This window comes from Grampus griseus (assembly GCF_964374135.1).
Source record: "Grampus griseus genome assembly, chromosome: 10".
Lineage (NCBI taxonomy): Eukaryota > Metazoa > Chordata > Mammalia > Artiodactyla > Delphinidae > Grampus > Grampus griseus.
In genome coordinates, this window is record NC_139004.1 from 98,038,199 (window position 1) to 98,062,271 (window position 24,073).

At 44.6% G+C, this 24,073-nt stretch overlaps 1 protein-coding gene across 1 annotated transcript in view; it reads left to right on the plus strand.

The window, feature by feature from the left end:
* The window catches only part of SLC6A11 (solute carrier family 6 member 11), a 121,459-nt gene that overhangs the window by 85,393 nt on the left and 11,993 nt on the right, over positions 1-24,073 (plus strand). Inside the window, exons 7-9 of the mRNA XM_082663797.1 lie at positions 4,221-4,324; positions 10,102-10,226; positions 22,192-22,304. Of these exons, the coding sequence (XP_082519923.1) occupies positions 4,221-4,324; positions 10,102-10,226; positions 22,192-22,304 (342 nt within the window). The remainder of the gene's footprint in view (positions 1-4,220; positions 4,325-10,101; positions 10,227-22,191; positions 22,305-24,073) is intronic.

The window sequence follows — 24,073 nt, forward strand, 5'->3', positions numbered from 1 at the left end:
ACAAACAAGTCCCCAAAGGAGAAATCCAAAGTGATGGAAGAGAACACATACTAAAAACAATTATTCAGGAAATTTTTCCCCCTGAAATAAAAGAGGAGACTCGAATTGGCATCTTGAAGAAGTATATCACAAGCCTGGGAAAAATAACCCAGAATAATCAACATTAAGACATGTTTTTATTAGAATAATATTAGAATTATTGGACTTCCAAGAGAAAGCAACAAACCTGTTGATAATTCAGACAAAAAGAGTAAATGCTTTTATAAGGGGAAACAAATTAGAGTGGCGTCAGACTTTTCTACCCCATCGCTTTGTGCCAGGAGACAACTAAGCAACATCAAAGTACTCAGGAAGAGAAAAAGAGAACCAAGGATTTTATATGCAGCCAAACTAACTTTCAGGTACAAAAGCCACAGATCAACTGTTAGGAACATGAAAGAACCCAGGAAATATATTTCCCATAAGCCTTTCCAGAGGAATTTACTAGAGAACAAGCTACAACAAAGTTGACTGGAGAGGTATTAACATAATGGCTGGGGGTGAGCATTAAATTTATAGTCACCTGTAGAACTCACACTAAATAACGGCAAAAGGGGGACAGTATAATATGAAATGGTTGTATGTTCTGATAATGCAGATACAGTACAAGTATTAAAAATTGGGAGAGAAGGGAGTGTGTATATGAAAAGTAAAGTAACTTCACATAATGCCTTTAGGTATTAACTGGAAACAAATGAATATTTCTTCAAATTAGATTCTAGAGGAAAGGGAAGAAAGAAAGAGATGTGGCTAATTTCAATATTCCGCATAGTAGGGAGCCAACAGGGGGAGGGCTAAGGGTATTGTATAAAGGTGGTGATTTAATGGTAATCATCTGAATAAAAATGGCAGCCTTTTCCCTACAGAGGTAGGGGAGCAAGAAAAAAAAATCGTTGAGAACACATTCCTCCCTCACGTGAACCTCCACACCCAATGTGTCCTCTTTCATCACTTCTCTGTTCTTTAAAGGTGTGCCTCCTCCAGACAGCCTTCTCTGATTGCCCTAGCACATGTTAATCTTTCCCCTCCTCTACCACTCCCAGGTACTGGGTATCTTGTTCTCTGAATGTTTCCTTTTATCTCACCTGCAGACAGAGATGGAGTGCTATAAATAATTGTACAGTACCTCTTTCAGAGCCTGGCACAGGGTTCTGCATACAGAAGGCACTCAATAAATGCTGGGTCATTGGTAATTCAGGATTGATTGAAGAATTTGGGCTTAGAGCTCCTAGGTTTTTCTAAGATCTTAATGTTGCTGTTAGTCAGAATTCTTTCTGCTTGAAGTGACAGCAGTCCCATTCAAACTGACTTAAGAAAAAGAGGAATTATAGGCCTCTGAAACTGAAATACTCTCAGGTAGGCCTGATTTCAGGTGTGGCTGGATCCAGGGACTTGAGTCATATCTCCAATATTAGTCTTTCTTTGCTCTAAACTCTGCTTTCCTCTGCATTGGCTTTATTCTCAGGCAGGCTCTTCACTCATGGTCAGCGATGACCCCCAGCAGTTACAAGCTTAATATCTCTAAGAGAAAAGAATGTGTCCCATTTGCAGTAGCTCCACTAAAAGTCCCAGGATTGAGTTTCATTGGCTTGGTTTGCATCATATGCTCATCCCCGAACCAGTCACTGTGGCCAAGAGAAATGCTTTGATTGGCCTGGGTGGGGAGGAGGTGGCTTTTCAAAGTAAAATTGGGGTGCTGTTACCTGAAAAGGGGAGATGGGTGCCGGGTGGGCAAAAACAGCAGATGCCTGTTTTAGTGCTGGGTGCGATGAACAAACTGCAAGAAAAATCCCCTGCGGGTGGAAAGCGTGGTTTGAGGCCCCATCTTTGGGACGTGTGGATGGAAAGCTCTCTTGGGTGTTTTTGAACTCACGGAGGGATTTATGTACCATGTGGGGAGGGTGGGGCCATTCGCCATGGGGCCCAGTTGTGATGAAGCCCCCAGGTTTCCCACGGGTCTGGAGGCTTCCCTCACTCTGGTCTGTGCACTCCGTGAAGGTTCTGGGGAGAGGGACACCCCGTTTGCCGAGGCTCTAGGAACCACACGTGTTCGAGTGCTGAGCGTCCCAGCACCTTGCTGCTGGGATCTGGCCTTGCTTTCTGGGTTAGGAGCTGCCCTGTGTTTTGCTTCTCCATATGGTTTACTGGCCTTACCGAGGAGAAAAGGGGGTGCACTGAGGTGGCAAATGGGGAGACTGAGGCACAGCAGGAGGACTTTAAAATACATCCATTTCTCTCCCAAATCTTCAACATTGTTTTTTTTTGCATTGGGCCCTTCCTGTCAACATTTAAGCATCCTCAAGTTTCTGCTATTTTTAAAAAATCCTCCCTAAATTATTTTCTCTCACACAACCACCCTGTCTCCCAACTCCCCTTTCTTGAAAAAGTTTTTTAATATTCCCTCTTCCCATCTCCTCCTCGCCGTGTCTCAGCCCGCTCTGATCTGCTGGCACCCCCTCCACACACACACATACACACACTTCATGAAAGAGCTTTCCCTGCGTTCCTCATTTAGCGCTGAGACACTGAACCCGAAGGCTCTTTGTTAGAGGAAGACAATGTACCACTTTTTAGGTTGAAAAGCAGCACTGTGATCTTCACTTCTAATAAATGTTTCTTGAATGATTTAACAAGCAAGCAAACCCAGGGTAGAGTGACCTGTACTGTGTAATCAAATCCCCAAGAGAGAGGAAGTTGAGAAAATTTGCCTGGAAAAGGCTGTGTTCCAGAGGGTTCTTCAGATCTGTAAAGTGCTGCCACAGGGGAGAGGGAGAGGTGGCCCCAGAGCCAGGGAAACAGGAAGGGAGATTTTCTCTCATTTTAAGAAATGCTCTAATGATCAGAGTTCTCTTAAGAAAAAGAAAGGGGCTGTGTCAAAAGGTAGTGAGCTCCGCATCACTGGTGGTAGTCAAGCAGAGACCATCTGTCAAAAGTACTCAGAAGAGAGTCCTGTGTTGGGTGGGGGGTTACACCAGATGGTTTTTTTGGGGTTTTTTTTCGGTACGCAGCCTCTCACTGTTGTGGCCTCTCCCGTTGCGGAGCACAGGCTCCGGACGCGCAGGCTCAGCGGCCATGGCTCACGGGCCCAGCCGCTCCGCGGCATGTGGGATCCTCCCGGACCGGGGCACGAACCCATGTCCCCTGCATTGGCAGGCGGACTCTCAACCACTGCGCCACCAGGGAAGCCCTACACTAGAGGTTTTTTGAAATTCTGGGGTTGGTTACATGTGTTTCTCTAGCGGTGTGTCTCCTTGGACTTGCGTCTGCCGCTCCCAGCTGTGTGGTCTTGAGCAAGTTGCCCCGTTCTCTAGATGGCAGCTGCTTCTCAAGCTTCAGTCTCATCAGCTGCATTTGGGTTTTAGCTGTGGATTTTCCTTGGTAGCTTCTAGGAGCAGCGCTCAGAGAGAGTCCAGGGAGGTGTTAGAGAAGCCACCACAATTCCTGTTGTGCGTGTCAGGGCTTCCACGGCAGGTTTTGTTGGAGGCAAGCTTGGAGACTAAGAAAGTAGTTTCCACGTGTATCACATAGGAAGCCCAAATGCACCTCTTTGGAAAGGTGGTAAAGATTTGGTGGGAGGGCCTCCCGCATCTCATTTCCCTGTCCTCTGGCCGAGCACATGGGGCAGAGTGAGAGAAGTCTCCAGACCTGGAGGAAAAATGGGGTTTCATTGTAATTGGGCCCCATGGTGAATGGTCCCCTGGTATACATGGTAAGTAAGCTGTGTGAGTTCAAAAATACCCGAGAGAGCTTTTCTCGTGGTGGTCTTAATCGCAAAGCAGAAAAAATCACTTGTTTTGGCTTCAGCAGTCCTGAGAGGGAAGTTTATTCCCCACTTTGCAGTTCAGGAGACTAAGCCTCAGAGAGGTTAAGTAACTTTTCCAAGGTCACACAGCTGGAGCAGAGTCCTAAAACCCAAATTCTTGCTATTTGGTGAACTACTGTCCATAAAGTCCAGAAAATTCTGGTTTTAACTAAGGCCGTTTATATTTAATCACCCCAAGAATAGAACTTCTAAAAAAAATGCGTTCCTGAGATGAGGACATTTGATTGTCCCTTTGTGGAGTCTTTTTGGAGGTGGGGTGTGGGTGGGGGCTTTCAGAGAACAGGGCCATCCCACCCACCCACCCCCTCGCCGCACATCTGACTTCTCTTTCTGCCAACTTCTTTGTGCCTTCCTACAGGTCTGGGTAGATGCTGGGACGCAGATCTTTTTCTCCTATGCCATCTGCCTGGGTTGTCTGACTGCTCTGGGAAGTTATAACACTTATAACAACAACTGCTACAGGTGAGCATTTCCCCAGGCCCTGCCAGCTCTCCACCAAACCCGAGAGCCCTCCATGCTGCCCGGCTAGTTCACGGTCATCTTCTCACCTTGCAGGTCTGGGTGAGGGAAAGAGGCCTGTTAAGAGAGGGGCGGCAGGGCACCAGCCATTCCAGGTGGAACTGGAGAGGACCCTGGGCTATTTGTCAGCCTCTCCCCACCCCAGGGACAAAGAATGGTCCAACAGAGGAGCTAGGAGAATAATAAACATGATCAGAGTGCGTTCCAGGCTGCAAAGTGAGTCTACTCCGGGAATGGGACTCAGGCCTCCATCCTACCCCATACAGCAAAGCTTTATCCCAGGATGAATGATTGGCCCAAGGTTACACGGCAAGTAAGTGGCAATGCTGGGACTTGAACCCAGGTCTTCTGACACGAAGGGCCTTGTTCTGCCTTCTGTTCAGGAATTTCTTTCCTGCTTCTTCACACTTGACTGTAGGGTCCTGTCCAGTCCCACTTGGAATGGCCAGTGCCCTGCCGCCCCTCTCTGGACAGGCCTCCCTCCCTGGCTTCCTGCAGCTGGCCGCACCCAGCGTGGGGAAGGGGCCCACATGGGGAGGTGAGCCTGAGGCTGTGTGACCCTGGCTGCCTGGTCCTCATGCCTGCAGCCTGGTTTCTACCCTGAGGCTGAGTCCACAGAGGCCCAGGGACGTGGCTAGGGTCACCCAGCAGTGCCTGGCGGAAGTGAACTTTGCACCCTGGTCTCTAACTCTAGGCCAGTGGCCTGTTGGCTGAGGTTGCTGCACCCCTGAATCAGTGCCTGGTCATAGACGGTGAATACGCAGAGAAGGCTGGACAGCACATCTCTGTCCCCGAGTTCCAGAGCTCCTTATTCTAATGTAGAAACTCGTGGACTAATGGCAGTGAAGCCGTCCCTGAACACAGGTTCATTGGAAAAGGAAGGTTTTTCAGCAAACAATTCTGAGATAGGATAAGTATTTTGGTGGAAGTAATTAGGATAGATCCTCACCTTGTCCCACATATGCACCATAATAAGTGTCAGATTGATTCAACAGTTAAATATTTTTTAAAAGAAAGCCATCCTAAAATGAGGAGTAAAATATTGTTTTCATAATGGGAAAGATATGGAAACATCAAAATCATTAAATCAGGAAGGAAGTGACAGATTGATTCACATAAATATCTAGAACTTCTAAATTTCTGGAAAGATACAGAGGAAACTATTAAAAAGAGCCACCTCTGAAGAGAGACACGGAAGTCAGAGATGGGGAGACAGGCTTTTTCTACCTATACCTTCCTGTACAATTTAAAGGTTTTGTTTTGCCTTGTCTTTACTCTTGAGTACATATTGCTTTTATAATTTTTAAAAAGTCACATTAATACAAATGTTATCTATATACCTCCTGCATTACATCTCCAGGCAAAACATGAAAATCATCTACAAAGTTAAAGGGCATACGAACAACATATAATATGATACTCAAAGTGTTGGCACCCCTAACACCCAAAGATTACAAACAGGCCCATATGAAAAACCCTAAAACACCAAGAGAAAAATCAGCAACACACTCTTAAAATAATGAGCTTATTTTTCTTAACTAGCAAATGAGCTGTGGTCTAAAAATGACCCCTGTTTGATGCAGGTGAGGGTACAGTGAGAGGGGCCATGTCCCAGTCTGTTGGTGGGATGGGAACTTGGAGGTGACAGCCACATCACTTGGTTGTTGTGTGGCTCGAGTGGGAGCAGCATTTCAGAGAACTTTTATCAGTGATGAAGTCCCTCCCATGTTATCCCCATCTTCGAGGGAGGGAAATTGAGGCTCATGGATGTCATTCCTCCAGCTAGGTGTGGTAGACCTGGACTCTGGCCACGTTCTTCTAATCTCCATCCTACCACTCTGCTGCATCCTCCCTGAAAGCTGGCTTTGTGATCGCTTTACCAACCCATTTGTTAAGTCAGCCGTGTGCTGTATGTGTCACTAAGCGTGAGATGCCCAAATCGCTACCTTTGGAGATACACACAGCTGCAGTCTATAGAGACTGCCACTTGGGGAAACCAAGGCAATAAAAGGGGGCAGATCCAACATGCTGGAGGAGAGGCCACAGGGGAAGCCAGCGGGCTCTGCTGTCCCTGGGCTGTTAGGCAGAGAAGTCATTTGGGTACTGTTGGACAGAGGGATGTTAGAGAGGTGGGAGGTCAGACCAGGTTGTCCAGAAGAGCCTCTCATCCTCCAAGGCATTCACAGGAGGTGGGTCTGGGGGATGAGATGTAGCACACTGTCAGCCACAATAGAAAATAGAAGCACGGGTAAGAAAAGAAGGGCGCAGGCACAGGGAGAGCAGCGGGCAGACCCCTGGTCTGGGTTGAGTGTGACACCCTCCGGGTGCTGTCTGCGTACAGCTGTCAGCACGTCAGCAGCCAGCGTCCAGCGCGGGCCCTCCGTGCTGGGCGTTGCGGAAATCTCTAGGTCACTGTCCATCACCTCCAGCTTGGCCGTCAGCTCCATGAGGACACAGTCTGGGTCCTCTTGTTCACCACCGTTCCTCAAGCCTAGGAGAACACTGGCTGAAGTGTAAGGAAGCAAGGAGGGAGCCACACCGTTACCCAGATGAGGAAACTGAGGCCGGGGGTAGGCCCCTTCCTCGATGGAACGTGGCTTTGAACCTGGGCCTTTCTGGCTCCTGCACCCCTATCCCTCACTCCCAGGCCTGGCCAGTTCTTCCCCAACTACTGCAGTCAGCAAGGATTTGGCCGAGAATGCGTCGTTATCAGGGTGGGATATCATGCCTCGTCTCAGGGCAGTGGCAATGGCACCTTTCTTCCTCGCCAAGCAGGTGGGTGAAATATGCTGACTGCCCCAGATCCCTTCTGCTTCCGCCTCCAACAGGCAGGTTTTTTCCCCTCCTGTCAGTAGCAGAAAGCAAATCCCCTAGGTGACATTGCAAAATCTGAGGGCTCCTTTTATTTCTGTTTCCAAATTTTTCCCTGAGCACATCTTCCCAACTCAGAGGGAGTAAATTAATACCCTCTCTTCCGACAGCATAATAGCTTCTGGAGGTCTTCAAAGCCCAGCTCAGCTCCTGCCAACTTCAAAGCGCTTCTTACGTAGCTCTTCACCTAGAAGGTGCCCCGTGGGGAAGGAATTAGAGGGCTGGAGATGGAGCAAACCAGATGGGGAAAATCCTCACTTCAGAACACAGGCTGCTAAGCTCTCTCTGCTTGGAGGTTGGGGTGGTCCGAGGAAGGGGGTGCAGGGCACAGGACTGGAAGCACCTCGGGTCTGCTCAGAGCTTCTGTCCCTCTGTGATGTGAGGAAGTCGCTCAGGGTGGAGGGGGGGCGGGGAACCTTGCAATAAGGGACATTTGTTTTCAACAGCCACATGGACGCCCAAAGATCGTTTTCCAAAAGTCAGGATTTAGAAATCTGAATTCTTAGGGAGCATTGTTACTGTGTAGCTCCTAGAAAAAGAGTGGGCTTTGGTGTTTGAGACAACTAGATTCACATCCCAGCTTCCCCGGCAGACGACAAAACAGTTTGAGTGTGTGACTTTCCTCCCTGGGCCTCGGGATTCAGTGACAATATTCAACACTGCAGGTCCAAAAAACACAGGAGAATTCCAGAATGGAGAGGCTATGGAGAAAACACTTTGCTCACCAGTGCTGCCTTGTTTTGGACTGTTGGATAAGTCAGGGGCCAGAAACAGGCATGCAGGGCAGATTTACCCCAGCCTTAGGAATAACTTTGCCCTCCTGGGCTGAGCTGAATTTCCCTTAGAGAGGAGGTGATCAGTCTTGCAGATAAAGTCTCCAGGCCTGCCAGCCCAGCCTCTGTCCACAGTGCCAGAAGAGTTCTGTAAAGGGACCTGTATCAGTCACTCACTGCCACAAGAATGCTGTGTAACAAGCAGCCCCAGAACTCAGTAGCTCACCACAACAAGCATTCGCTTTTATTGCTCACCAGTCTGCTGGTCAGCTGGGGACTCTCTCCTTCAGGCTGTGGGTTGGGCAGGTTTGGCTCCAGGGTCCAGGCCAGGCTCAAGCCTGCTCCATGTGTACATTCTGGGGTCCAGGCTGCAGGGACAGCAGCTCCCCTGGAAAAGTCCTTCTCATGGCACATCACAGAAGGGATAAAGGACAAGACCAATTGCACAAGCACATCTCAAGCCTCCACTTGTGTCACACCTGCTGATAGCTCATTGGCCAAAGCAAGTCACGTGGCTAAGCCCAAAGTCATTGGGGCAGGGAAATATACTCTACCCCAAGGAAGAAGGTATGGAAGTGACCACTTGCTGAAAAATGACTTAATCAATCACAAGGCCCAAGAGACCCTCTTATCCAAGCCACCTTGTCATATAGCTGGTAAGGTCAGGCCCAGAGAGAAGGTATTGCAAGGGGAATTGGAACCCAAGGCTCCTGACCCCAAGTCTAATGCTCCTTCCACCATGCCCTTGATTCCCAGGGTCAATGCAATGCAACGCAACTGGGGGCCACAGTCACCAACATCAGTGTAACCTTTGGTTGCATTACAAAAAGTATGGTGTCAGGAGAAGAGGAGGTGAGAGTCCTGCTCTGTTCTTGAGTCTAGTGCTCAGTCCTGGATATGACATTGGAAAAGGGTCTGGACAAGCTGGAGTGAATTTCAGATCACCAGCAGGATGAGGAACACTGATAAGGGAACTGGGAGGTCTAAATGAGCGAGCTAAAACCTCAGGGGGATCTGAAGGGGATATCTTCAGATCTTTAGGCTGTTTGGGAGGGTAGAACTAAAACTCCCCAGAGGAGGTGGATTTGGGTCGAACCCAGCATGAGGAAGTTCTTACACTGTCAGCGGCAAGAGCGGTCCGGGAAGAAAAGCACCACGGAGCAAGGTGACTGGTCCTGCTTGCTAGGGTGGGAGCAGAGGCCAGCTCACCGCCATTGCAGGGATGCTCCAGGCTGGTCGTGCTTCAGGGAGGAGATTGGACAAAACACCCAGAGCCCCTCCCTTTGAAGTGGAGCATCACGGGTGTTGTAAGCCTGATTCCTATGTGCACGCTCTGTGGCGGCTGAGATCCTGAGAGGCTGATTCCCTGACCCATCTGCGTGAGGATGCACAGCCCGAGGTTGAAGGGACCTGGATGTGAGGGTTCCATCTTCTTCATCTTGGCAAAGCCCTGTCATTTGTAGTCTGAAATCTCCTGGGTCACGGCTTTATGCTGCTGCTTTGCTGTGAGCCCTTCCCAAGAGCAGGGAGCAGTCACTGCTCTGGTGAAGCCCCCAGGAGGAGTCTGGCCTGGGAGGGGCTGCCCCTCACAGCAGAAGAGCAGACGCTTGCAGTGAGGTCTGGGAGATGCCGCTCTGGTAAAGAGCTGGGCCAGGAGGGGTGTGTCTCCCAAGGCTGCTCCACTGTCGGGGAAGCAGTTCTTTCTCTCAGAGGCTTATATCCTCATGTTTTGAGCTCCTAGAAAATCAATCCTGTCTCGCTTCCCTTGGTTTTCTCTCCTACCAGGAATTTGGAGGAGCGATGGTTTGTCTCCAAGTCTTTCCTCACCGGTTGTGCATTTTCCCACTTGCCAGCTTCCCTTCCTTCCCACCCCCTCTCCATGCTTCTGGTCTGTGACCTACCTTACCTTCTAGAAATGCAAGACAAGCTGTGTGATCGTGGGCCAGCCACCTACGCTCTCTGAACCACAAGGGCTTCCTCAGGCAGTGGGACAGCCATGGTGCTCAGACAGAACGTTCCAGTACTGCACTGGTTCCACCCACCATGACCCAAGCTTCTCTCGCTGCTTTCCCACAGGGACTGCATCATGCTCTGTTGCCTGAACAGCGGCACCAGCTTCATAGCCGGGTTTGCCATCTTCTCAGTCCTGGGATTCATGGCATATGAGCAAGGGGTGCCCATCGCCGAGGTAGCAGAGTCAGGTAAGTTTGCCAAAGAGGAACTATGATCTTCCTCAGCTCGCTCTTCTCCTGGGCTCAGGTCTCAGGAGGGGGCCCACTGTCCGTCCACAAACCAGGCTCCTGGGAGGGAGCCACCAGCCCAGAGAACCGCCACCTGGTCGACCACAGGAGCTTTCACTGGCCTCCCTGCCTCCCCTGTTGTCCCCTCTGTTCCATGCACCTCTCACCCTGCAGAGTGATTTTTTTTTCAAAATGCAAACCTGGACCTGTCCTTCCCTGACGAACTGCCTGTTTTGGCTTCTCCTAGGGCTGACCTCTCAGTGTGGCCCCAAGGCCCTGCACTGCCCAGCTCCTGCGGTCTCTCACCCTCCACCTCACTCCCCTGTGCTCACTCTGCCCCACCACACTGTGGTCTGCTTTCACTTCTGCAACATCGCTCTCTCCCTCCCTGCCACCCCAGGGCCTTTGCACATGCTGTTCCCTCTGCTTGGAGGACCTCTTTCCCTTTCCTTGTTCTAGATGTAGAATCACCATGAGTGTGACAGTCCTAGTGTAAGATGACGTGTGTTTGTATCAAACACACCACAGGTAGGGTCATTGCTGCTAAGGTAATTGTGCAAAATGGTGAGTAACTCTCCCCTTGATTGACATTTTTTTGAATTCTGGGAAAATTCAATGTATGGTTAAAAGTACAAAAATAGTTTGCGTTTCCATAACAGAGTTAGCCTCTCACCTCCAATACATCTAAATAGGATTTTCACCTGCAAGAATGTCTGGAAGGACAGTTAGTCAGGAGCTTCACAGGGGGCCCAGCCTCCCTGGCCTCCATCTACTCAATGCCGGTCATGCCGTCCATTTGTTAGGACGCACCCCTGGGGCTTCGTTCCCTCCACTGAGTACACTGGTCTAGGATGTGGCTGCTTTTGCCTGGCGCGCACAGAGAGGGAAGCACCACTCTGACCCACCAAGCTGGGCAGGGTGGTAGATGTGGACACTGGAGCAGGAAGCTGGTTGCCAAGCTCTGCTTCATGACCACATGGGCTCCAGCTTCCTCTGCATGGTGTCTGTCAGAGGGACAGACAATCCCTGCTGAAATCAGGGGGCCAGAGCTGGACCAGAGGATATTAATATGATCGAAGCTGTCAATCATCGAGCGCCAGCCATGGGCAGGAACTGTCACATATGATCCTCGACTCAGCCCTCCGAGGTGGCAGTTTTGCCACCCCCATTTTACAGATGAGAAAGCTGAGGCGCAGAGACGTGCCGTCACTTATCCAAGGTCACACAGACTGGAAAGAACAGGGCTAGATTTAATCCAGGCCATGCTCTCACCACTCCATCCCGTTGCCCACTGGGGGCAGGCACCTGGCACTTCACAAAACATTCATGTTCCTCCCTTGCATTAAACCATGGGGCAGCCCTGTGAGGAGGCAGCATTACCTTCTCTGTGAGACTTTTGCCCTCTCTGAGGGACCTTTGACCTCTCTGAGAATCTGCTTCCTCCTCTGTAAAATGAGCAAACTAATTCCCACCTCAGGTGTTGAGTGCTATAGGGTATCTACAGCACTGTTGTTACTCTTTTTATCGTTATTTCCGTTTTACAGATGAAGCTCAGAGAAGAGTCATGGAGAGAAAGCAAGAGAGCCAACTAGAAATAAATTTTATTGTTTTTTTTTCTTATTTCAAATTGAAAGCACATTCACTGTAGAAAAATGCTGAAATATTGACAAAGGAAAGTCTCCGATCTGAATCTCACTATACTTTGGGGTTCTCCTGCCAGGATTTTCCATACATACATAGCTATATCTATATTAATGAAAACTAGATCATATTAGGTTGCATTTTTCGACTCACAATAAAGCATGAGAGCTTTCTGCCACAGTAAATAAAGATCTCAATCATGAGTTTTAATGGCTGTGTAGTTTTCCACTGAATGGATGTACCATAATTGATTTACTGTGTCTCACTTGTCAGGCCCTGGGGTGGTTGTTCATATACTACCTCACGAAATGCTCATAGCACCTCTGCAAGGCATGCTTTATCAAGGCCTGCATTTGTGGCTGTGCAGAATGTGCCCTGCACAACTCCAGGGGGCGTCATTCACATAGACAGCAGTCCTGGGCTTTATACTGCCCATTACAGACGAGGACTCTGTAACTCAGAGCATGAAGTGGGTCCCCTAAGGCCACACAGCCCATAGGTGGTACAGCCTGGCTCTAGCCTCTTCTGCTTCACCCTCCTGTGTCACTCCTGGTGTCAAGCAGGTAAGCCTGCTCTATGGTTAGGGGTGTGAATCAGACCAGGATCCCCTTTAGGAGTTCCCGCCATTTGGATCAATTGCATGTTGTAAGTATGTAGCCCCCCCCCACTCACCCTTCTCATCAGGTTCTTACAGTGAAATTTACAACTTTAATTACCTAATTAGAAGGAAGGTGTTTTTTTTTTTAACATCTTTATTGGAGTATAATTGCTTGTGTTAGTTGTGTTAGTTTCCACTGTATAACAAAGTGAATCAGCTATATGTATACGTATATCCCCATATCCCCTCCCTCTTGCATCTCCCTCCCACCCTCCCTATCCCACCCCTCTAGGTGGTCACAAAGCACCGAGCTGATCTCCCTGTTCTCTGCAGCTGCTTCCCACTAGCTATCTATTTTACATTTGGTAGTGTATATATGTCCATGCCACTCTCTCACTAGAAAGAAGGGTTTAAAGTAAAAAATTAAAGTTTTTATCAGAAGAAGCTGAAAAAAAAGTACAAATTAAACCCAGAGTAAGTAGAAGCAAAGAGATAATAAAGGTGTGCTCGCTTGGGCAGCACATATACTAAAATTGAAACAATACAGAGAAGATTAGCATGGCCCCTGCACAAGGATGACACGCAAATTCGTGAAGCGCTCCATATTTTAAAAATAAATAAATAATAAAGTTAAGACATACAAACAATAGAGAAAATTTTCAAAGCCAAAATTTGGTATTAGAAAAGATAGCAAAATTTATAACACCCTGGCAAGACTAATTAAGGAAAAAAACAGGAGAAAACACAAATTACTGATATCAGGAATGAAAGAGGAAATATGGGTACAGATACTGTAGACATTAAAAATGAGAATAAGGAAATATCATGAACAACTTAAAGCAAATATACTTGATAATGTAAATTAAATGGACAGATTCCTAAAAATCCATAATTTACTTAAACTGAGTCAAGAAGAAATAGAAAAACTAAATGGCTCTATATTTTGAAAAGAAATTGAATTCATTGTCAAAAATCTTTCTGCCAAGAAGACTCCAAGCCCTGCTGGTTTCACTGGCGAGTTCTACCAACTGTTTAAAGAAGAAATAACATCCCTCTTACACAAACTCTTTTAAAAATTAGAGGAAGTAAGAGTATCTGAGGACGACAGCTGTATAGCTACATATATCCCCATTTTTTCCCCCAAAAAAGAAAACAAGAAGGGAAAAGAATATTCTACAGAAAACCATGCCCCCTGCATAATCTGAAGCAGAAAATGTCGAAGCTGCAGATAACTGTAACAGAAAGAAAAATCACCAATCCCAGTTCACAGTCTCTACCGCAGAGGCAAACCAAGAAAAACTGTGGGACAGACAGAAGATAGAGGCTAGCGAAAGGACCTAAGTGATTTGGAGCAACCACCAGAAAGATTAAATCTACTCTAAACCTGAATGTACTGGAAAGGATCCAGACACATCCCTTAGCTGGGACTACAGAGAAGGGATTCAGTGTAGGTGTGATTTCAAGGGGCACGGACCATTTCAAAGGGACAGGAACATTTTAAAGGAGGTACCATTTGAAACACAAAGCTTCTTGGGGAGAAAAAAGGCAAAAAGAAAGGAAAAACACCCTTTTACAATGAGATGGTGAAGGGAAACCAAGAAAAGGGGATAAAATGTAAATACCTGCAAAACAAAAGAAAACCATAAAGTGAGGGTGTGAAAATGGGAGCTCACCCTTCCCCCTTCACCAGAACAAAAGGCTGCTAATGTGCCTGGACTTTGCAATACTGGCAGAAGAGGGCGCTGTTAAGCTGGGACTATTGTAAAATACCCAAGAACACGAATAAGAGAAAAGTCAAGTCCCTGCAGAACTACTATGGAAAATCAGGAGTGGAAAGTTCCCACGTGTCTATGAAGAACCACACTGTGCCTCTGAAAAACAACCATGAAATAGAAGAAAATTGTAAGTCAACACTCCAAACAGAATTAAATATACTCAAACAAGCATCTGAGGATGGGAAAAAACTCTTTGAACCAGAAATTTTAACAAATGCATGAGGGGGAGAACAGGAATGAATGAAAAGGGAGTTGATTGAAATCAGGGAAAAAATGAGAAAAAAGGAAAGATATTGTTATCTCAGAAATGAAGAATAGGGCTTCCCTGGTGGCACAGTGGTTGAGAGTCCATCTGCCGACGCAGGGGACACGGGTTCGTGCCCCGGTCCGCGAAGATCCCGCATGCCGCGGAGCGGCTGGGCCCGTGAGCCATGGGCGCTGAGCCTGTGCTCCGCAACAGGAGAGGCCACAGCAGTGAGAGGCCCGCGTACCGCAAAAAAAAAGAAAAAAAGAAAAAAGAAATGAAGAATAAATTGCAAAGTATCAAATGGAGAATAGTCTCAATAAAAGGCATTTTTAAAAGGAAGGAAAACAACCAAGTGAATGAAAATGACATAAAGAAGTAAAAATGATCCCTCCAAAGAAGTAGAGGGAAGACCAGCAAAGAAGAAAATATTCATATTATCAGAGCCCCTGAAGAAAAATAAATAAATAAAAGAGTGGAACAGAGGTAATATTTAAAACCATAATCCAAGAAAACTTTCTAGAAACAGAAAAAGAGCTGAATATACACATTGAAAGGACTCCTTGGGTACTAGGGAAAATTAACCCAGAGTGATCAACTCCAAGACATCTTAGTAAAGATACTAGATTTCAAAGATAAGATAAATTCCTCATGCCTTCCAGGCAAAAAAAAGATCAAATAACTTATAACAGCAAAAGTATTAAACTGGCATCATACCTTTCAAAACTCACATACAAGACAACTATGGGGCAGCATTTTTTAAAAATTCACACAAAGAAGTGTGAACCAAAGATTTGATATCCGGCCATGTCTTCAAATGTGAAGGCTATAGAAAAAACATTTTCAAGATACAAGAACTTAGAGACTTATACAATCTTCAGCCCTTTGGAAGAATCTGCCAGAGGGCGAACTTCATCCAACCCATTAACAACTGGGAAAACTTCAAAAATAGGACTGATGGTAAGCACGTAAAATATATATAAGTATACATATAAGACCAAAACAAAGGTGAGGAAAAAGAGGACTAATGTAGAAATATGCTACATACTGTTACAAAGTAGAAATCATTAACCAAAAAATAGAGGAGGCAAGAGAAAATATCAATAGAAAAAGCTCACTGATGTATGAGCAATAGGTGATAGTAACGGATACTGCAGGTGAAACCTGGAAAGCCAGATAGTAAAGATTTACATAAGAGAACAAGGGCCTAAGAGCATTTTAAAAAGGTACAAGTATAAAAGTAACCACTAGAATAAAAACATAAACCTTCCTAAATACCAAAATAATAATAATAAAAGTATAAAAAAAGAACACAGAATACACAACTCATAGAGATACATATAAAAATATACATAATTATAAAATATATTGTCAGTTAAGACCAAATATATCAATCATATCAATAAATGTGAATGACCTTAACTATTAAAAGAAAAAGATTTTCAATTTGGCTCAGAAAATAAGACCTACGCACAGGCATACTTTGTTTTATCGTGCTTCACTTTGTTGTGCTTCGCAGATACTGCATTTTTTACAAATTAGTACTTTGTGGCAACCCTGCATACCCCGTTTACTGCGGATAAAATGCTATCAAATGGCACGGAATGCTACAGAGAAATCACTCTGGAAAAGAAGAGTCAACCAATGCCGCAAACTTCACTGTCGTCTTATTTTCAGACATTGCCATGGCGACCCCAACCTTCAGCATCCACCACCTGATCGGTCAGCAGCCATCCACGTTGCGGCAAGACCCTCCACCAGCAAACAAATTATGACTCACTGAAGGCTCAGATGATGGTTAGCATTTTTAGTAATCATGTGTTTTTTAATTAAGGTATTTATTGTTCTTTTAGACATAATGGTATTGTACACTTAGTAGACTACAGTATAGTGTAAACATAACTTTTATATTTGCTGGGAAACCAAAAAAATTCATGTGACTCACTCTATTGTGATATTCACTTTGTTGTGGTGGTCTGGAACTGAGCCTGCAACATCTCTTGAGGTATGCCTTTATGTGCTGTATATAAGAGACACATCTAAAACAAAACGATTCCAAAGCCTAAAAATAAAGGGATAGATGATGATAACAATTCTGATGTCAGACAAAGTAGCATTCAAGCCCAAATGCATTAAGCATGACAAAGGATGCTTTTTAATGTTAAAAGCCACAATTCACAATGAAGATATAACACACACAAAAATGTATGCACTAAATAACACAGCAATAATCTTTATGAAGCAAAAACTGCAGGAGATGCAAGGAGACAGAGACAGAAATAAACTAACAATAAGAGAAAACTTTACTAAACACATTTATCAATAAAAGTGAAAGAATGAAAATAAATTAATTACATCCCCTGTTTAGAAAAATAAGAAAAACAACAACAAAATGAACTAAAAGAAGGCACAAGGAAGGAAATAATAAAGATAAAAGCAGAAAGTAATGAAGTAGAAAATAGAAAAATAGTAGATCTGGTTTTTTAAAAATAATAAATTAAGCAACCTAAATGTCCATCAACAGAGGAATGGATAAAGAAGATGTGGTACATATATACAATGGAATATTACTCAGCCATAAAAAAGAATGAAATAATGCCATTTGCAGCAACATGGATGGACCTAGAAATTGTCATACTGAGTGAAGTAAGTCAGACTGAGAAAGACAAATATCATATGATATTGCTTATATGTGGAATCTGACAAAAGGGTACAAATGAACTTACCTACAAAACAGAAGTTGAGTTACAGGTATAGAAAATAAACTTATGGTTACCAGGGGATCAGGGGGTAGGGATAAATTGGGATATTGGGATTGACATATACACACTATTATATATAAAATAGATACCTAATAAGGACCTACTGTATAGCACGGGGAACTCTACTCAATACTCTGTAATGGCCTATTTGGGAGAAGAATCAAAAAAGAGTGGATTTATATATCAGTATATGTATAACTGATTCACTTTGCTGTACACCTGAAACTAACACAACATTGTAAATCAACTATACTCTAATAAAAGTTAAAGTAATAATAATAATAAATTAAAATTCTAGGTTTTTAGAAATAAAAATAGACAAATCACCAGATGATTAAGAAAATAAAAGGAGGGGGGAGAACATGCAAATAGCAAAATTAGAAATGACAAAGGGGAAATAGCCATTGAAGCAAAAGACATTTTTAAAAATCATAAGAGATTATTTTGCAATCCTCTTTGCATATAAATTTGAAAACCTAGATGAAATGAATATTTTCCTAGGGAAATAGAGATTGCTAAAATTGACCCCATTTGATTTAGAAAGCTTAAACAGGCCAATTTCCATAGAAGAGATAGACAAAGTTATTGAGGAACTACCCCACAAAAAAACAACAGGCCCAGATGGTTTCTCAGAAGAATTCTACCAAACCTTTGGAACCAGCTAGGCCCAGTGCTCTATAAATTATTCCAGAGCATTGAAAGGGGAGGAAACTTTCCTAACTTATTATATGAAAGGTATAATATTGGTACCTAAACCAAATAGACAATGCAAAGAAAGAAAACTACAGATGAATATCACTCATGTGTATTGCTGCAGAAATACTAAATAAAATATTAGCAAACTCAAATCCAAAATATTAGAATCCACACTCACATTAAGAAGGTCATATACCATGTCCAAGTAGGGTTTATTACAGGAGTAATGTAAGGTTGATTTAACACTAAGAAAGCCATTAATATCACACACTATATTAATAGCCCAAATAAAATAAATCATAAAATTATCTCCATAGATACTGAAAAAGTCTTTGAAAAATTCAACATTTATTCACTATAAAAAAAAATCAAGTAAATGGAAATTGAAGCATATTTTTTTAAATAGGTATGCATATCAAAGTTTAAAAAGCAAGTATCTATGATATTCCACCCATCATGTAAGAAAGGAGATAAAAGAAAATACGTCTGTGTGTTTGTGTAAAAATAAACAGAAAATAAATAAATAGAAAGGAGAAAACTTATTAAGTTTTATCAATAATTATTTATTAATAATTAACAAATTATTAATATTTAATTAACTATTAAATATTGTTAATTATTAATAATCTTGTTATTTATTTATTTAAAAATAAATAGAAGAAACTAGAAAAGAAAGCGCATGGTTACCTGAAGGGGTGGGTAGAAAAGGGATAGAAAAGGGGGAAGAATAAGAAGTAAGGATGAGAAGGAAGCACCCCTTCCCTGAGTATATATCTTTATTAGTTCTGACTCTTAGAGTCACAGTAATATTTCACATACCACCCAAAATAAATAGTTGCTTTTTGTGGGTGGAACCAAAATGTAATACAAATAGTGACAAACGAACTTAACTATATTACAAACGAACAATGCAACCATACTTAAGAGAATGGGGAAGAAAAGAGCTAACATAAGTGAATTTCAGGAAGCAGTATGTTGACTGGAAACTGTAAGGCTAAAAAAAATTACTGTACCCTTGTTGGTAAAAGGAAATGGGTTAGCAATTCTAAACTATTACATGGCTATGTTAGGATTGAACGAACAAGTCAATATAGATAATTTGAGGCAGATTTTTCACCGCCTGAAAAAGATGTTACAAATAAGGAAAGTAAAGAAGCTAGAATGAACTGTATTAGAATTGGAGGTATAAGTTTGGACTTATGGTTTTAATATTTATACAGGTAGATATAGACACATAAGCATGTATGTTTCTGTGGGTAAATATACGTATACATGTTTTCTAGCTTTGTGTGCTGAGAGGGTCTGTGAGCAATGATACTCCAGTAGCAATGAGCATACCTAGTGGTCAGATCTTGGTTTCTAAATGCCATTTAGAAAGGAACCAGAACCCCTTGGAGAAGCAATTGGTTTGAGTGCTGGGGAAGGACAAGATGAAGTTGGAACATATCATGGTGCCCCTAAAATAAGAAAGTACTCAGAAAAATGTTGGAGGTATGTCAAAAAGACACAGGAATCAATCTGAAGAAGTTCCCAATGGCCAAACCAGGGATAATTTGAATAGCAAAATAAATAATGATAGTACTGGATTATGACCCCTAGAATAATCTAAGTACCCAGGAGTCCATACCTGAAATTAATAAAAATTGAATAAATAAGTGGGTGTGACAGGGCAGCTCTTTCTTACAGAAAAATTCTTATTAGTAAGTATAGAAGGAATGAAGAAAATATAAACCCATTAGGCAAACACCATAGGGATAATCGTTGCAGGCAAGATCCAGCAATGGATGATAAAATCAATGAGTAAAGGTTTGACTTGAAAGAGGATATTTTCATGATCTCAAAGTATCCTCCCCAAGATGGTTACCAATTACAAAGGGAAACATGGTAACTTTATAGTGGAGAAAACTGGCGTTCACCAACTTACCCAAATGATCAAGGTAAACATCTCCTGTACTAAGTTTTATTGACATCCTGTGTCCCCTTATATGATAAACTGAGAAAGACACAGTATCACTTCTATAGTTTTCTTGCCAAAAATATGTATAATTTCAGTTTAATAATGAGAACATGAGACAAACTCACATTGAGGAGCATTCTGCAGAATAATGACCAGTACTCATCAAAAGGTCATGAAAGACAGGGAAGGGCTGAGGAACTGTCACAGGATGGAGGAGACTAAAGACAGACAGCCATGAAGTGCAAAGTGGAATCCTGAATTGGATACTAGGACAGAATAAAGGACATAAGGAAAAAAAACTGATGGAATATGAGTAAAGTCTGTAGCTTAATTAATAGTATTGTAACAATGTTAATTTCCTAGCTATTAAATATTAAATGCTTTACCCTAAAATCTGAAACAAAGCAAAGATGTATGCTGTCTCCACTTCTATTCCATATAATACTGGAATTCCTAGAGAGTGTGATAAGGCAAGAAAAATAAATAAAAAAGATTAAGATTGGAAAGGAAGAATAAAAACTGTCTTCATTCATAAACATCATGATTGACCACATAGAGAAGGCCTAAGAAACCTACAAAAAAAAATTACTAAGTGAATTTAGTAAGGTGACAGGATAAAAAGATAATAAACAAAAATCTATTGTATTGTGTATATGCTAGCAACAAACAATTGGAAAATTTTAAACTTCTGATTTTCACAAGACACAATTGAAAAAATGAAAAGGCAAGCCACAGACTTGGAGGAAATATTTATAATACTTCTCTCTCATAAAGGATTTATATCCCAGGGACTTCCCTGGTGTTCCAGTGGGTAAGACTCCGCATTCCCAATGCAGGGGGCTTGGTTTGATCCCTGGTCGGGGAACTAGATCCTGTGTGCATGCCACAACTAACAGTTCGCATGCCACAACGAAGAAGCCCATATGCTGCAACTAAGAAGTCCACATGCCGCAAGTAAGAAGTCTGCATGCTGCAACTAAAAGATCCCGCATGCCACAATGAAGATCCTGCGTGCCACAACTAAGACCCAGCGCTGCATGCATGCATAAATAAATAAATAAATAACAACATCAAGTGTTGACAAGGATGTTGAGCCACTGGAACTCTCAAACATTGCTGGTAGGAATGTAAAATGGCACAGTTAACTTCGGAATTCAGTTGGACATTTCTTAGAAAGTTAAACATATAATTACCATATGACCTGGTAATTCCAGGTAGGATGGATAAAGCTAATCTAAGGTGAAAAAATATCAGATCAGTTGTTGACCAGTGCAAAGACGGGGAATGAGGGTGGAGAGACTGCACAGGGGCCCCGGGTGATGATGGAAATATTCTATATCTTGATTGCAGTGGTGGTTATCTGGGTGCATCCACTTTTCAAAAGTCATTGAACTGTACACTTAAAAATGAATGCTTGTTATAGGTAAATTAGACTTTAACAAGGCTGTTTTTAAGGTAGAAAACAATCAGAATGAATGTTTTTTGAACATTTACCTTTTTAAATACTTTCCATATTCTGTATCATCGCACTGAATTCCCCAAACCACCCTATTAGGTAGGACTACATTGTTTCCATTTTCTAGCTGAGGAGACAGAGGTAGAGCTCACAGTAAAGAATGAGGATCTGAGCCCTCGACCACTGTGCTAGAGGGCTAGAACATCACAATCTCGCCCTTGACATTCATAAAGCTTATCCTGAGGATGTGCTAACAAGCCCTCTGCTGGGAGCAGCTAAGAGAAGTGAGTGTGGATCTGGGAAATGAGAGGAGACGCCCACAGGAAGAGGTGGCCTGTGGGGACCAGCATTTGTCCAAGCCTGGACTTCTAAATACTTACATAGGAATCGTCGGGTGCCTGGTCCTTGCCTCACCCTAGACCGACTGTATTAGAATCCCTGGGGTGAGCCTGAGAGCCTGCATTTTAACAAGAATGTCCCCCTCCTACCCCCACCTACCCCAGTAGGAAGAGTAGAGACAGGTCTGTGCAGAGGAAGGTCTGGGTGTCAGACCAACCTGGGCTTGAATTTGACCCTTCCAGACCCTTGCTTCCCCCTCTCTGCCTCAGCTTGCTCATCTGTACAATGGGCATCATAATAGTACCAATAGAATGATGTGGCTGGGAGATTACGTGATTTGAGTAAAATTAGGCACAGCACCTGGCACAAAGGAAGCACTCAATACATGTTGGATTAAAATAACAATTGAATGCGGCATTGAACTCCACTCAGCACCTTTCTCTCTCCTTCCTCTCCAGGCCCCGGCCTGGCCTTTATCGCTTACCCCAAGGCCGTCACCATGATTCCCCTCTCCCCACTGTGGGCCACCTTGTTCTTCATGATGCTCATCTTCCTGGGCCTGGACAGCCAGGTAAGAGGGGAGCCCAGGCTGGAAGGGCAGGGAGCCAGGTATGTCGCTCTCCAGAATAGCTCTGAGACCTACACACCACGTCCTGGTCCTTGTCGTCAGAACCGCCCAGACCCTGGAGGACACGGAGATGTGGAAGAGCATCTTCTTCTTCCTTCCTTTATCTGTGGATTGGGGCCCCATGGCATGCCACTGGCGGCCACATGGGTCCTCGGTACCACCACCAGCTACCGCTGCCCCCGACATTCCACCTGCCTGCCTCTCTTCTCAGTGTGGGCTTCTCCCGACCCACCCTCCACTTGGCAGCCCGCCTTCCTCCGTGAAGGCTGTAGAGTTAGAACTAGCGGTTTATCTGTGCACATTTTCCTTTCTCTCCACACGAACACGTACACTTACACCTTCTCACACTGTAAAACCCACCCAGCCCGCCCTCCCACCCTCCTCTAATCCTCTCCTTGGTTTTCCTGCCAGAAACCTGTGGCCTCCAGTCTCTCTTCTGTCCCAGAAATCTGCCCCTTGCCCTGCTGCCCCATCGTGGCTGGGTTTCCTAAGAGCCCCAGAGAAGGTTTTCCAGCCAAAGCCAGGTGCTCTGCTCTCAGACAGGGGTCTCTTGGCAAGGTGCTGCCCACCCCCCTACCGGTGACCTTGTGTGAGTCACGTAGCACCCAGGCCTGGTGGCTGGTGTGTCTGTCTATTCAGCCAAGTCCTGTTTCTTCCCCTGGATGGTTTCTCAGGAACTGCTGAGCCGAGCTGCCGCAGCACCGGGTGTTTTTGCCGATAATCATCCCGTCCGTGGTTGCGGGCAGAGGCCTCAGGAGGGGTTGGCAGCTTGTGTGACAGTGACAGGCCCGCCTCCGCAGGGTGTGCAGGGTCTGAGCCTCGGCTCTGTGAGTCCCCGGGCTGAGCTAGGCCAGCATTAAGACGGAGACACTTGGTTTGCAAAGGGGAACTGGGGGCCCAGAGGTCTGGCCTGGATGGCTGCTCTGCTCACCCCCAGGTGTACATGGCATGGGCTTTGTGCCTGGGCTGTGTCCTCAGTTCTCAGTCATGATAGCGACATGGGCTGGGGGGGGGGGTCCCCTTTTGTTATCCTCATTTTGCAGAGGAAGAAAGTGAGGCTCAGAAACGCTGAGTGACTTGCTGGACGTGCACCCAGGTCTGTGTGCTGCTTAAGCCACCTGCTTTGATGTCACTTCAGTTTAGGTGCTGGATCAACAGGCTCCCTGGAACCTCCTTCCTTCCCTGGGGACCCTGGAGAAAGGACGAGCACGGCCAGCCTTGCTGCAGAGGCAGGGCAGCCTGGAGGCTAGGAGTCCAGGTGTTGAAGCCAGACAGGGCTGGGTTTGAGTCCCAGCTGCACGACTCTGGCCAGCTGTGTGACTCTGGGCTAGTCACCTCACCTCTCTGTGCTACAGTTCCTTTGCACAATAAGGATAGAAATCCGTACCCTAAGGAGGTGGACATGAACCAGAAAGGATTTGGAGCCAAAGAATGGCTCCAGGGAAGTGGGGGGAGTGCCCCACAGAGGTGACAGCCAGCCTCTGGAACAAGATTGCCTGGTTCAGATTCTGGCCCTAATATGTTATACCTCTGATCTCAGGGGAAGTTGCTTACACCCCTGTGCTTCCGTGTCTTCATTTACAAAACGGGTAATGATAGGACCTAACACCTAGAGATTAAATAAATTAATATGTTAACTGCTTAGAACTGAGCCTGGCACACGACAAGCACCATGTGTTTGCCACTGTTGTTATTATTCATTTATTAAACAT